Source organism: Salmo salar, chromosome 02, assembly GCF_965601325.2.
Source record: "Salmo salar chromosome 02, fSalSal1, whole genome shotgun sequence".
Lineage (NCBI taxonomy): Eukaryota > Metazoa > Chordata > Actinopteri > Salmoniformes > Salmonidae > Salmo > Salmo salar.
In genome coordinates this window covers 43,864,029-43,877,223 of record NC_138292.1, presented here as the reverse complement: position 1 = coordinate 43,877,223, position 13,195 = coordinate 43,864,029, and the positions used below count along the sequence as shown (strand labels likewise).

General features: G+C 47.4%; 1 protein-coding gene across 3 annotated transcripts in view; it reads left to right on the top strand.

Moving 5' to 3' along the window:
• LOC106583523 (zinc finger protein 516) overlaps positions 1-13,195 on the top strand; it is a 70,616-nt gene that overhangs the window by 36,278 nt on the left and 21,143 nt on the right. For all 3 annotated transcript variants that reach the window (XM_045704521.2, XM_014167808.3, XM_014167817.3), the window contains exon 2: positions 5,340-7,692. In XM_045704521.2, the coding sequence (XP_045560477.2) occupies positions 5,901-7,692 (1,792 nt within the window). In that variant the 5' untranslated portion in view covers positions 5,340-5,900. The remainder of the gene's footprint in view (positions 1-5,339; positions 7,693-13,195) is intronic.

The window sequence follows — 13,195 nt, the reverse complement described above, 5'->3', positions numbered from 1 at the left end:
CTCCACCCAAACACTAAATGGGCCTGTCCCACCCACACACATCAGTGCTCATGCACAAATGCATGCATACACACACATGCATACACACACACACACACACACACACACACACACACACACAGCAGGACTGGGACTACACTAGAACGCAAAGCCTCATTATTGTCATTGAAGCTAGTACATTCAGCTATGTAAACAAGGAGCATGACAAGAAGAGTTAAACAACAAAGTAAGCTACAGAGAATCAAATTGATTCGATTTGTGTTTGTATGCAGTGCATGTACATTAACATGCACTGCATACATACAAAAGTCATCAGATACTCCACTGTCAAAAAAGTTGCATGCAGAAGTAATAGCCTGTGCTTTCCCTGTCCTCTTTGTCGTTGTTTATCCCTCTCTTTTCTTCTCATTCTCTGGTTCTCTCCATCACACGGCTTACAGCAGGGCTCTTTGTCTGCATGCCGGGAATGGGGAGGCGAAGCACAGTTTGTTCATAATGGATTATTGATTGGTCTGAGAATCTGCTGGCTTGGGGGTTGATGGAGGGAGAGGCGAGGGGATGGGGGGCTCTGTTCCACACCACTGCGGTCCCGCCCCTGAGCGACTGAATGTGTCCACTTTATGAGCCCCTGTCTCTATACAGTGTGTGTATGTGTGTGTGTGTGTGTGTGTGTGATTTTAAAGAGTTCTCTGTGTACTAATGCCCAAAGCACACATGTGACTGACTGTGAAGCTCTCAGTATGTACCAGTCACTTTCCAAAGCTCTCTCTCCTCTCTCTCTCTCTCTCTCTCTCTCTCTCTCTCTCTCTCTCTCTCTGTCTCTCTCTCTGTATGGAGCAGTGTTAAAATCTCACAGTGGTGCGTGGACCTCATAGAAATCTGTGTGGATAAGTTTTGTAAAGGGCCCCTCTGTTTGGCAATTTCCTTTTTGTGTGCGTGTGGCAGGCATGTGTGCGTGCGTGTGTGTGTGTGTGTGTGCCTGTGCGTGTTTGTGCATTTGTTCACGCATGTGTGTGTGAATAAGCAGACCACTTTTCATTTTCTCTCCGTATATGTTCCTCTTAAACGCTGTGCTCTGTATCCCAATGAGGCTACAACAGACAGCAGGGCTGACGATGCCCCACACCGAAATGGCCCTGAGCCATTTGCTTTAATAAAGCGTATAGTGGGTGAGAAGGAGTGTGTTTTTTTTAAAAGGCCATATCACTCCACCTCCTTCCTCTGTGTTTGGAGATGTGTGCTGCATCTCCGTCTCTCTACCCGGTGTTTGTTGTGATTGAGAGCCCTCCCTCTGGCTGACGGCGTCGTCCATCACAGCCACGCGAGTACAGCCACAGCCCTCCTTCCTCGCCTTTCTCCCAGCCTGACGCACAGAAGAATGTGCTTCAAGACCAGCTCCAGATGTCCCAAGAACCTCCCTGAGATCTGAGATGGAAATAGGCTCCGGATCGATGGGGAGAAAAAAAATAAGAGCGGATTTCCTCGTTTCGCACAGCAGCTAGACCTTCAGCTGCCTGAGTTCAACATTTTTGTGGGGGGGAAATGTGTTTTTGTATTTCTCCCCACTAACAGCCCCCTTATCTCAGCTGAGAAAGGTCATGTGGGTTTTAAACTCATGGTACGACATGTTAAAAGTGCATCGGTATATCTGACACATTTATAGAGCCTTTATAGACATTTATAGAGCTACAGTATAATAGACTTAGCCCTTCTCAAACCATGCATCTGCACCAGGGTTGGGATCAACGCTAGCAAGATGGAGTGGGCTACATGACAGCCAAGGCATTCAATTCAAGGTTGGGCTTATCATAGGATATGAGGAGCTTTTTGGGTCAGCGGGGTGGGGGGAATGGGAGTGGGGGGAATGGGGGTGGACATGTTGAAATCAAGTCTTTGACAAGAAACCCTTGGTGGGTGTAGTTTTTGCATTACTGTAACACTCATCACAGAAGTCCTAATAATGAATGGTAACATTGTCCCTCTGGACACACACACACACACACACACACACACACACACACACACACACACACACAGTTTTGTACAGCTAACTTTGTGGAGACACACAATTTAGTCCCATTCAAAATCCTATTTTCCCTAACCCCTAACCTGTACTCTTACCCTAACCTTAACCCAAAAACCTAACCTTAATCCTAACCCTAGCTCCTAACCCTAAACCTAATTCTAACCCTAACACTAATTCTAACCTTAACCCTACACCCCCTAGAAATAGCATTTGACCTTGTGGGGACGAACAAAATGTCCTCAGTTGGTCAAATTTTTGTTTGTTTACTATTCTTGTGGGGACTTCTGGTCCCCACAAGAATAGTTAAACACGTCCACAGAGACACACATACACACTATTAGCCAATTTGTCATTTTATTTCTTACTTTGTGTTGAGAGGGGAGCACATTGTTTCTCCTTCAGCTAGGCTAATCTCATTACAGTTTCATTTGGACATGTGACCGTCTGGTTGATGACAGGCTTAATGCTCGCTGAAAACTTACCCAATCAGCAAACCCCATTTAATAACAAATAAGATCATTATCCTATTTTTTTAACACTTAAACAGGAAGAAATAAACCAGGAAGTATTAAAGGGGCAATCTGCAGTGTGAACAATAACAAAGTGAACACCCCGCCACTGATTTGGTAAACAGCTGAGGGATGGGTCTGGAGAAATGTAACCACTCTCAGACTAAATGGGGCAAGAGACAGATAGGAGGGATATTAAGGAAGAAAAAGGGGGAGAATGAAGATCTGTTCAGATCTAGGATTTTTACTTGTCAGTCCTTTCCATCAATGTGAATTCCTTATGGGCAATTCCAAGGTGTTTACGCTTTGACTTTAAAATGGATGCCAAACAAAAAGCATTGATTTTAAAGTACAACTCTATGCACAAGGAATACTTTTAACAATTCCTACAGAACATTATACAAAAACGAATTTATTGGAAGAACTGTGCAGATGCAAACTTTGGTAACAGAGTTAGGGTAAAATCTCCCTCGGGTTTTTATGCGACCATGTTTTCCAAAAGGTCTGTTAAATATCTGCTCCGAATTAAGATTCAATGATGTCTGCAGAAAGAGTGTCAGCTATGACATGGTACCTTGAATTTGAAAAAATATCTCGGTTATTGAACTACAGTAACTGAAGTGGATATACATACACCCAGTAACGGAATTACGGTAACGGAATAAAATGACCTGTACTGCACAGAAATGCATAATTATGGATCTGAATCTCATTCTCCTCATGTTTCACAAGTTTGGACCTCACAGCGCAGCACAGCAGAGCACAGTAGAGTACAGTTCAGTACAAAACAGCACAGCAGGGCAGTAGAGTAGAATAGATTAGAGTAGCGTAGAGTAATGCAGGGTTGAGTTCAGTAAAGTGCAGTAGAGCACAGTAGAGTTCCGTACATTACATTAAAGTAGAGTGTAGTTCAATACAGTAAAAAATACTCTACTGTACTGTACTATTCAAACTTGTGAATCATACGTCTATAATAGGTTCAGATTTGGTCCAGTCCGGTCTGTCTGTGGACGTTAACATCAACTCCAGTGTGGACTGAGCCACATTTCAACTACTTTTCAATGTCCATGGACGTCCAGTGCTTAGTGGGTGAAGATGCTGGTTACATTACATGGAAAGAGAGGGGGCTTATGGGTATGTGTCAGTAAGTGCTAGGAGAGGTGACATTAACTGGAGAGGGAGGCTGAGAGAGAGGGAGGCTGAGAGAGAGAGAGGCTGAGAGAGAGAGAGAGAGAGAGAGAGCGAGAGAGTTACCATTTTGGTAACGGAATTATGAGTTTGAATCACTTAATAATTCATAAACCAATGGAAATGCCCTTATGTAATTTGCTTAAGGCTTGTTTTAGTGTGATTTAGTCAAGTTTAGTCTCTTAGTTTTTTTTTGTGATCACTAATATATTTTCTTTGAGGCTCAATGCTTTGCCAGGAAAATCATTATATCTTAGACTTTACTTTGATCAAATCAAATCAAAGTGTATTGGTTGCGAACACAGATTTGTAGATGTTGTCGCAGGTGCAGCGAAATTGTTACGTTTCTAGCTCCAACAGTGCACTATTATCTAGCAATACAATAACAATCCACACATAATCCAAAAAGTAAAAAAAGAATAACAAGATATTAAGAAATCGGAGAGGAATACACTGAGCGCACACAACATTAGGAACACCTGCACTTTCCATGACATAGAGTGACAAGGTGAATTCAGGTGAAAGCGGTGATCCATTATTTATGTCACCTTTTTAAATCCACTTCAATCAGTGTAGATTATGAGCTGAACTACGAGCTGTCAGTCACTCAGCCTGGTGAACTATGAGCTGTCAGTCACTCAGCCTGGTGAACTATGAGCTGTCAGTCACTCAGCCTGGTGAACTATGAGCTGTGGATGATGTAATAACCTGTAATCATGCTGTCAATCATCCTTCCTCATAACTCCAACTCAATACTCTATTATTCTCCCTTCCTGTATATTTATTATTCATTTTAGTCTCTTCTGGTATCTTTTCAAGTTGAAATGAATCTGAATACAGTGAAGGGCTTTTCAAGGTAAAAGTTCACATTAATCATCTGTGTCCTGCACTTCAACTGGGCTTTTGTTGAGTCCACATTCAGAATTGTGGAACTTGCAACAGTGAGATTGAGACATGAGAGAGAGTGTAAAGCAACTCATAAATGATCTCTCTCTTTACTCTGGAAGAGTAAAAAGAGCCACTTCCTGTTGTGTGCTTAAGATCCCTGCCATGTGATAGTGTCAGTTGAAGCGGGCGTGGGGAATATGGTGGCTAGGCTCAGGCTGCTGGTGCTGATCTTGCTGATGTGAATGAACGTTGCACTGCGGTGCGATTGTGTGCAAAGTGTCGACTCAGCTGGAGTGGTGTCAGTGGCAGCGCCATGCACAATCACACACAGTGGCCCTCTCTGTCTGACATTTCAACAGACCTACATATGATATCCCCCCCATACACACGCTGAAGTGCTTACTTACATAGAAACGTACACACATGCTGCATGCTCTGACACATACCTGGAGTTATGAATATGCAAATGTGTAACGGATCACTGTAGGTGATGTGGCATGCTTTGGCTATGCTAACGCTGTCTCTTTGTTATCTCTCTCTCTCTCTCTCTCTCGCCAAAGTAAGTATGTTGATTATGATGTGAATGGTGTCAGTGGCAATTCAATAAGATATACAAGACATTTAGAAACATTTATCAGACTTAGTGAGTACTCAATTTCATTTGATCTCTCTCTCTTCTCTCTCTCTCTCTCTCTCTCTCTCTCTCTCTCTCTCTCTCTCTCTCTCAGGGTGAGGACCTGCACAGGCTGTGCAGAGAGCTCACAGAGAGTGATGCAACCTGGAAGCTGCTGATATGCTGAAAAATAAAGCCGAAGAAAGGCCAGCCAGTGAACTGAACAGGAGAGGAGACATGGAGTAACAGTCTCTGACTATACACAGCCACAGATAGAGCTTGTTAATGTGTTGCCATATACCATGACTGATTCTTTCTGACACAGTGTAAGGTACCCAGAGATGTACGATTCCCGATAGTGCTGTGTAAGCTATTTTACAAAGGGCCGTATAGCAGGTACAGAGACATTGACAGTGTTGGATTCACTGACTGTCAGTGCATGGATGAAGACAGATAGATGGCATACTGAAGATAGATGGCAAAAGAGTGTTAGATGAACACGGGCTAAATAGCACTGGATGCACCCTTACAGTTGGCAGTGGATGAGCACGGACAGAGAGCATTGGGATTGGCTGATACAGACGGAGAACACTAGAGCTTGATGAGCTACCGCAGATAGCCGTGTAGATCCACTGTTGGCGAGCTAGCGCAGGCAGGGAGTGGGAGGCATAGCACCATGAACCCCAGAGAGAGTGGAGGAGGAGGAGTGGAGGCCATGGAGACCCAGGCGGGAGGGCTGGAGTTGGGGGAGGAGGGAGGCAAGGCCAGCCATGGAGGAGATGGAGAAGAGGGGGAAGAAGACAAGGCCTCAGCCTACGACTGCAACGTGTGTGGCCGCAGCTTCCCCTTCCAGAGCTCTCTGTCGCAGCACATGCGGCGCCACACAGGCGCACGCCCCTACAAGTGCCCCTACTGCGACCACCGCGCCTCCCAGAAGGGCAACCTCAAGGTCCACATCCGCAGCCACAAGCTGCGCACGCTCACTAGCCACCACCCCGAGGAGGAGGAGGGACCAGAGGAGGAAGAGGACGGGTCAGTTGAAGTGGGTGTGTCTGAGGGCCTGGACGGTGGAACCAGTCCGACGAAGAGCAGCTCGGCCTGTAACAGGGTCGTCAACGGAGACGCTAACACAGAAGAGGGCATAGGGAAGACGGCGGTGAGGAGCGTCAAAAGGGAGCAGCGGCCATATTGCTGCCGTCTGTGCGGGTACCAGACCCAGCGCGAGGACCAACTCCTCAGTCATATCGAGAAGGTCCACATCACAGCTGACATGGAGGACGAGACTACCCCAGTGAGTCAGGAGGCAGTGGCAACGGAGGGAGAAGCAGGGACTCAGATTACTGATGGTGCCTTCCCCTGTGAGACGTGTGGCCAGGTGTTCACACAGGCCTGGTTCCTTAAGTCTCACATGAAGAAACACGCAGGCCTCCTTGAGCACTGTTGTCGGGTGTGCGGCCGCCGCTTCAGGGAAGCCTGGTTCCTCAAGAGCCACATGAAGACCCACAATGGCTCCAAGGCCTCCGGCCGGGGGAAACCCAAGGCAGACTCCCAAGAGGCCGCGGCCACCATCAACGATGTGGCCCAATATCCAGAGACCAATGTGTCCTCCACAAGCCTTTACCAGGTTTGCTCCAAGTGTGGAAACCTGTTCCATGACCGAGAGAGCCTGAGGGCCCACGAGAAGATCCACAGCCAGGCTAAGCAGCTGACACAGGGCCAGAGACGACCTAGCGATGACGGGGACCCTCTCAGTGCCAAAAGGCTCCTCCTGGACTACCTCAGCCTCCGGCCACCGGTTGAAGAAAAACCTGAGGAAGAGAAGAGGCTCTTAGGCCAGAGGATCCCTGAGCTGGACCCAGTTTGTAGCTACCAGGCCTGGCAGCTGGCTACGCGGGGCAGGGTTCTGGAGCCTGTGGAGGCATACAGTATAAAGGCTACGGCAGGCGGAGAAGGGGATGAGGCCCTGGCTGGAGGGACCGTGGTGTACGAGAAGGAGAGCAGCCGCTACATCATGGAGGGCGAGGAGAGGGAGCGACGCTCAGGGAGACGCAGCAGCGCCAGCGGGGGAGGGGGTAGTAGCCACCACACCTCCCCCGGGGAGCGCACTCCCGAGAGCCTGAGCGACTCGGAGTACCGTCCCTCCTCCCGCCAGGGCCGACGTTCCTCCTCCTCCCAGCAGAGCCAGTCCAAGTCCACCGAGTGCTTCGAGTGCGGAAAGGTGTTCCGTAGCCGCCACCAGATGATTGCACACCAGCGGGTCCACCAGAGGCGAGATGGGGGCAGGGGTTCCGGGTCCGGAGGGGACAACAGGGCAGGGCAAGGAGGGGACCGCTGGGGATCCACCAGTGATCCCGAATCAGGCTCCCCTAGCAGGCCCAACACCCCAGGGTACGGGAACTCACTACCAGCCTCCACCCTGGGAGAGGATGCCCCTGAGATGGGCACCGCCAACGCAGTCCCATTGGCAGGTTAGTGAACATACCTCGACTGTTATTTAAGTAGTTCCTGACCCTAATATAAGCCCTCTGTCGTGTGACCATAGTTGGACTAGTGAGGGGGGAATTGGGCAATATTTGAGAGGAATTAGAATGTGAACAAACCCTTTGTCTGGCAACAGCAAGATATTTAGCTCTGTCCTCAACAGATTTAGAATGACAAAATCCAAGAGATAAGCTTCAGTGTAAGGACTATGTTAAGCATGCTGTAGGAGCTCATTCCTTTTCAAGCTCTTTCAAGGCCCCTGATCTTGACAGTCTCCCACTAGCAAACATCTGTTGGTGAGATCCCTATCATTGTGATTCCATCTCGTCAACTCAGCCCCATATGAAGTGGGGACATGAGCCACCCTGTGGCGATAGTCGGAACTGCTCAGGATCTGTTTTTGAGTGTGCTTTACATAAACAAGATGATAGGCTGTATCATGTCAGGTCATGATATTCTCATTTGTGTTCAAGCCACTGTTGAAAACAACAAGACAGTTGACAAAATCAAAAGATGAAAAGTCAGTGGGGTGGTTTGATGAAAGCTTATGCTTTGAAAGTGGCGTTTCAATGGAGTTGGAATTTTTGGAATGCCTATCAATTCTTCACCCCTTTGAGCAATAAACACTGGGGGAAAAAATATGATAAACATATACATCTTGGTTGATTTAAGATTGAAGATTGCTTGGTATGTATGTTCTTCAGTATTGTACAGACAGGTATTTGAGTGGGTGTCAGTGTTAGCACTGACTTGTTGAAAATATGTCTCTGCTTATCATGTATTCATACACAGTTAAGAATCAGAGCTTACGCCTTCACTCTCTTCCCTGGCGGTTTAGAATGTCAGAAATAGAAGTAGCTTTTCTTCGTGCTCGAGCAGTGTGCTATTTCAGCTTTTCCTGTCTCAGGAAACCCCCCCCCCCCCCACTTTTATCTGTGTGAATATGTTTGTGCTCTCCTTTTCTTTATTATTTACAGTAAAAAATCTGTCTTTTTTTCTCCCCCTCGGCTTTCAACATGAGAGTGTTTGAAAATTGAGCAGAGCGAAAGAGAAATAGCACGAGAACACGCAACTTCACTAGACTAAAGAAAGAAAAGAGAAAGTTGTTTTTTTGGTCGACCATAGTGTCACACACAAGAAAAAAAGAAAACACTTTTTCATGCCTGTTGTGAACTTCCTGTTTTGTCATTCATGTACTAAATCCTCAGACAGGAACATTTACTTATTCAGTTAGCATGCAGAGAATGGAGCTTACTTATGATCTCCCTTAGGATGTTATGTGCAGTAGCCTATGTATGAGAACATTAAGAATATTAAGTCAGAGCCATGAGTGAGTAGCCTGATTCCAGAACTGTTAGTGCAGTATAGACAACTCAACATGTTTGTCATCACAATGACCATAGGAGTTGGCAAGACAGCACAAACAGATCTGGGACCAGGCTAATGAGAGATTGAGGAGATTTTAAGATCACAGCAATGGATTCTGAGTGAGCATTGTTTTTTTCCTCCCTCATGGCAGTTGGTTTAAAACAGAACTCAGGGTCATGTTCATTAGGTTACACAATGAAATACATTTTTAAACGTTCTACAACTGCAAATGAGCATTTCTTATTGGACAAGGACAGGTAGTCCCTCCCTGTCTCAGTCAGTTTTTTCCCCCCATTTGATGCCAAATGAACAGGACGCAGGCCGTGGCAGTGATGGCCACATTTTACATTTTAGTCATTTAGCAGATGCTCTTATCCAGAGCAACGTACAGTTAGTGCATTCATCTTAAGATAGCTAGGTGGGACAACCACACATCACATAGCTATTTTATTGAGGAAAATTGTACTTACTATCAGCAAAGTCAGAGCTAGTAAGGGGGGAAAAGTTCACAAAACTTTTTTATGTGGGGGGTGCTGCGAGAGGAGAGTGCTGTGGGATTATTTAAGATACTCTTTGAAGAGGTAAGGTTTCAGATGTTTTCGGAAGATCCTAGTGGGAGGGTCAAGAGACCTGAGGTGGCAGAATGGAGTGCTCGGGTTGGAGGTGTAGGGTATGAGTACAGCCTGACGGTAGGGAGGGGCAGTTCCTCTTGCTGCTCTGTAGGCAAGCACCATGGTCTTGTCGTGGATGCAAGCTTCGACAGGAAACCAGTGGAGTGTGCAGAGGAGCGGAGTGACACAGGAAAACTTGGGAAGTTTGAACACCGGGCGGGCTGCAGCATTCTGGATAAGTTGCAGGGGTTTGAAGGCGCAAGCAGGGTCCTAGCCAACAGCCTAGTCCAGACAGGATATGACAAGTGCCTGGATTAGGGCCTGCGCTGCTTCCTGTGTGGGGTAGGGTCGTACTCTACGGATGTTGTAGAGTATGAACCTGCAGGAGGGAGTCATTGCTTTGACGTTTGCAGAGAACAACAGGGTATTGTCCAGGGTCTTGCTAAGGTTCTTTGCATTCTCGGGGGGGGGGCACCGTGGAGTTGTCAACTGTGATGGAGAGGTCTTGGAGCGGGAAAGCCTTCCCCGGGAGGAAGAGCAGCCATGTCTTGTCGATGTTCAGCTGGAGGTGGTGGGTCGACATCCAATCTAAGATATCTGCCAGGCACGCAGAGATGCGTTTCGCCACCTGGGTGTCAGAAGGGGGGAAGGATAAAAGTAGTTGAGTGTAATTCACATAGCAATGATAGGAGAGACCATGAGAGGATATGATGGAGCCGAGTGACTTGGTATATAGAGAGAAGAGGAGAGGGCCTAGAACCGAGCCCTGGGGGACACCAGTAGTGAGAGTACGTGTTACAGATACAGATCCTCTCCACGTCACCTGGTAGGAGCGGCTTGCCAGGTAAGATGCAATCCAAGCGTGTGCAGAGCCTGAGACACCCAGCCCTAAAAGGGTGGAGAGGAGGATCTGATGGTTCAGTGTTGAAGGCAGCGGATAGATCTAGAGGATGAGAACAGAGGAGAGAGAGTCAGCTTTGGCAATGCGGAGAGCCTCTGTGACACAGAGAAGAGCGGTCTCGGTTGAGTGAACCGTCGTAAAGTCTGACTGGTTGGCGTCAAGACGATCGTTCTGAGAGAGATAGTGAGAGAGTTGGTTAGAGACAGCACACTCAAGTGTTTTGGAAAGAAAAGAAAGAAGGGATACTGTTCTGTAGTTTTTGATGTCAGAGGAGTGTTGATTTCTTGAGGAGGGGAGAGACTCGGGCCCTTTTGAAGTCAGAGGGGACGCAGCCAGTGTTCAGGGATGAGTTGATGAGGGAAGTGAGGAATGGGAGAAGGCCTCCAGAGATGGTCTAGAGAAGGGAGGAGGGGATGGGGTCAAGCGGGCAGGTTGTTGGGCAGCCGGACCTCACTAGTTGCAGGATTTCATCTGGAGAGAGAGGGGAGAACGCGGTCAAGGCATAGGGTAGTTCTGTGGGACCACTGGACTCAATAGGCTGAGTGAATGAGAGGCGGATGTCGTCAGTCTTCTTTTCAAAGTGGTTGACAAAGTCATCTGCAGAGAGGCAGGAGAGAGGGGGAGGGGGTGGAGGATTAAGTAGGGAGGAGAAGGTGGAAAGAGCTACCTCAGATCCCCTGTCAGACAGTCAGGTAACAGGGCCTGGTAGGGCGTCCTCTGCCCTATCTATACCCTCTATGTTCCACTGGCTGGTTACCTAATCCCCGCTGACGCCATCCAGCCACCCTGATGCCTCTCCTGCTCCCCCACGTCTCAGGGATTTGTTATTTATAGAGACACTACTAATGGACACACATACTCTCAGAGGACACACACACACACCAAGCATGCACCAGCGGCAAACCACCCTGCATCCCACTGCTGGCTTGCCTCTGAAGCTAAGCAGGGTTGTTTCTGGATGGGAGACCAGATGCTGCTGGAAGTGGTGTTGGAGGGCCAGTAGGAGGCACTCTTTCCTCTGGTCTAAAACAAAAAGTCTCCCAATGCCCCAGGGAAGTGATTGGGGACATTGCCCTGTGTTGGGTGCTGTCTATCAGATGGGATGTTAAACAGGTCTTCTGATTCTCTGTGGTCACTAAAGATCCCATGGCACTTATTGTAAGAGTAGGGGTGTTAACCCTGGTGTTCTGGCTAAATTCCCAATCTGGCTGTCATACCATCATGGTCACCTAATCATCCCCAGCTTACAATTGGCTCATTCATCCCATTCCTCTCCTCGGTAACTCTTCCCCAGGTTGTTGCTGTAAATGAGAATGTATTATGAGTCAACATACCTGGTAAAATAAATGCATGTGCAAACACATACACACTCCCAGACTTCGTTCAAGTGTACTGACAGACAGGTGATCTGGTTGCAAGGTGAGCTAAGGCCTAGATTCAATCAGATCAAGTGTTAACCGCCAGCAACCGCATAGCTGATGTTTCGGCGCTGTCGGAGGTGGAACTGTGTTGGAGCTGTCAAATGTGATCATTGTCACGAAGCCACACCAGTCCCACTCGCATTAGAAGTTCACATCGAGAAAGTCTAAGCTGTATAAAAAATAATGAGGCTCAAAATTAAAATCATTAAACAAAATAATAAGGATTTATATCAGCCTAATCAGGGTGTAGATTATATCTCACATTCCAGTAAACAAGGCTGCATGGCTGCAAGATTTCTCTTAATGTGACTCCGTGCAGCCAATGGCAATGTCCGCTTTAGGTATACCGTGAGCCTCTTGTGGATTTGACAGCTCTTACGGCGTTCCAACTCCGACACCGTCAAAACATCAGATATGCGGTTGTTGCTTTAAGCGGATTTGATTGAACCGGTCCCTAAGTCATTCAAATCAGGGGTTCATTCAAGGTTTACGGTGTTGACAATGTTGTTTATAGTTTGGAAATGCCAATGAACATGACAGGATGGCTGCAGGAGTGTGCTGCTCAGGTGATCAGGTTCATGGAGGTGAGGTGATACACTGATGAGGAGTTGGCAGGTTGCCACCCTGTCCATCACTCTTATGATCCCTAGACAGAGACAGTATCTAAAGGGCTTTTTTTATTTTTACTTATTTACTATCTACCGTACATGCTGTACAGGAGAACATTCTCATTTTCAGGCCGTTACTTATGAAGTGTGGATAGGCTTTCTAAATGGCTGAGTAATGTATGTTTAGAATGTTTGTAGGCACTGGATATCTAGTCTCCTAGTCCCACCCAATTGTTAGTCTCTTGGTTCTGGGTTCCAGGATTACCTGTATGTTTGCAGTACATGTGGAGGAGAGGAGCGTTGCTACGGTGTCAGTCCCGATTGCCTTCCCTGCTGAGTGGGAGGGGGGGGGAGGAAGCGAGGGAGGGAGGTGTGCAGTTAACGGTGGACATCCCAGCCAGTGTTTGTTTATGTCAGATGGATGTTATTCCCCCCCCCCCCCCCTGTGGTTTCTCCTTGGCAGCAAGGCAGGTTTTGGCACTGACAGCTCTATGGGAACCAGGTTCTTTCCCCTTCTCAAACACAGACATGCACACACGCACCACCTACTGGCGCTGACTTTTCTGATGGTACATTTTTCC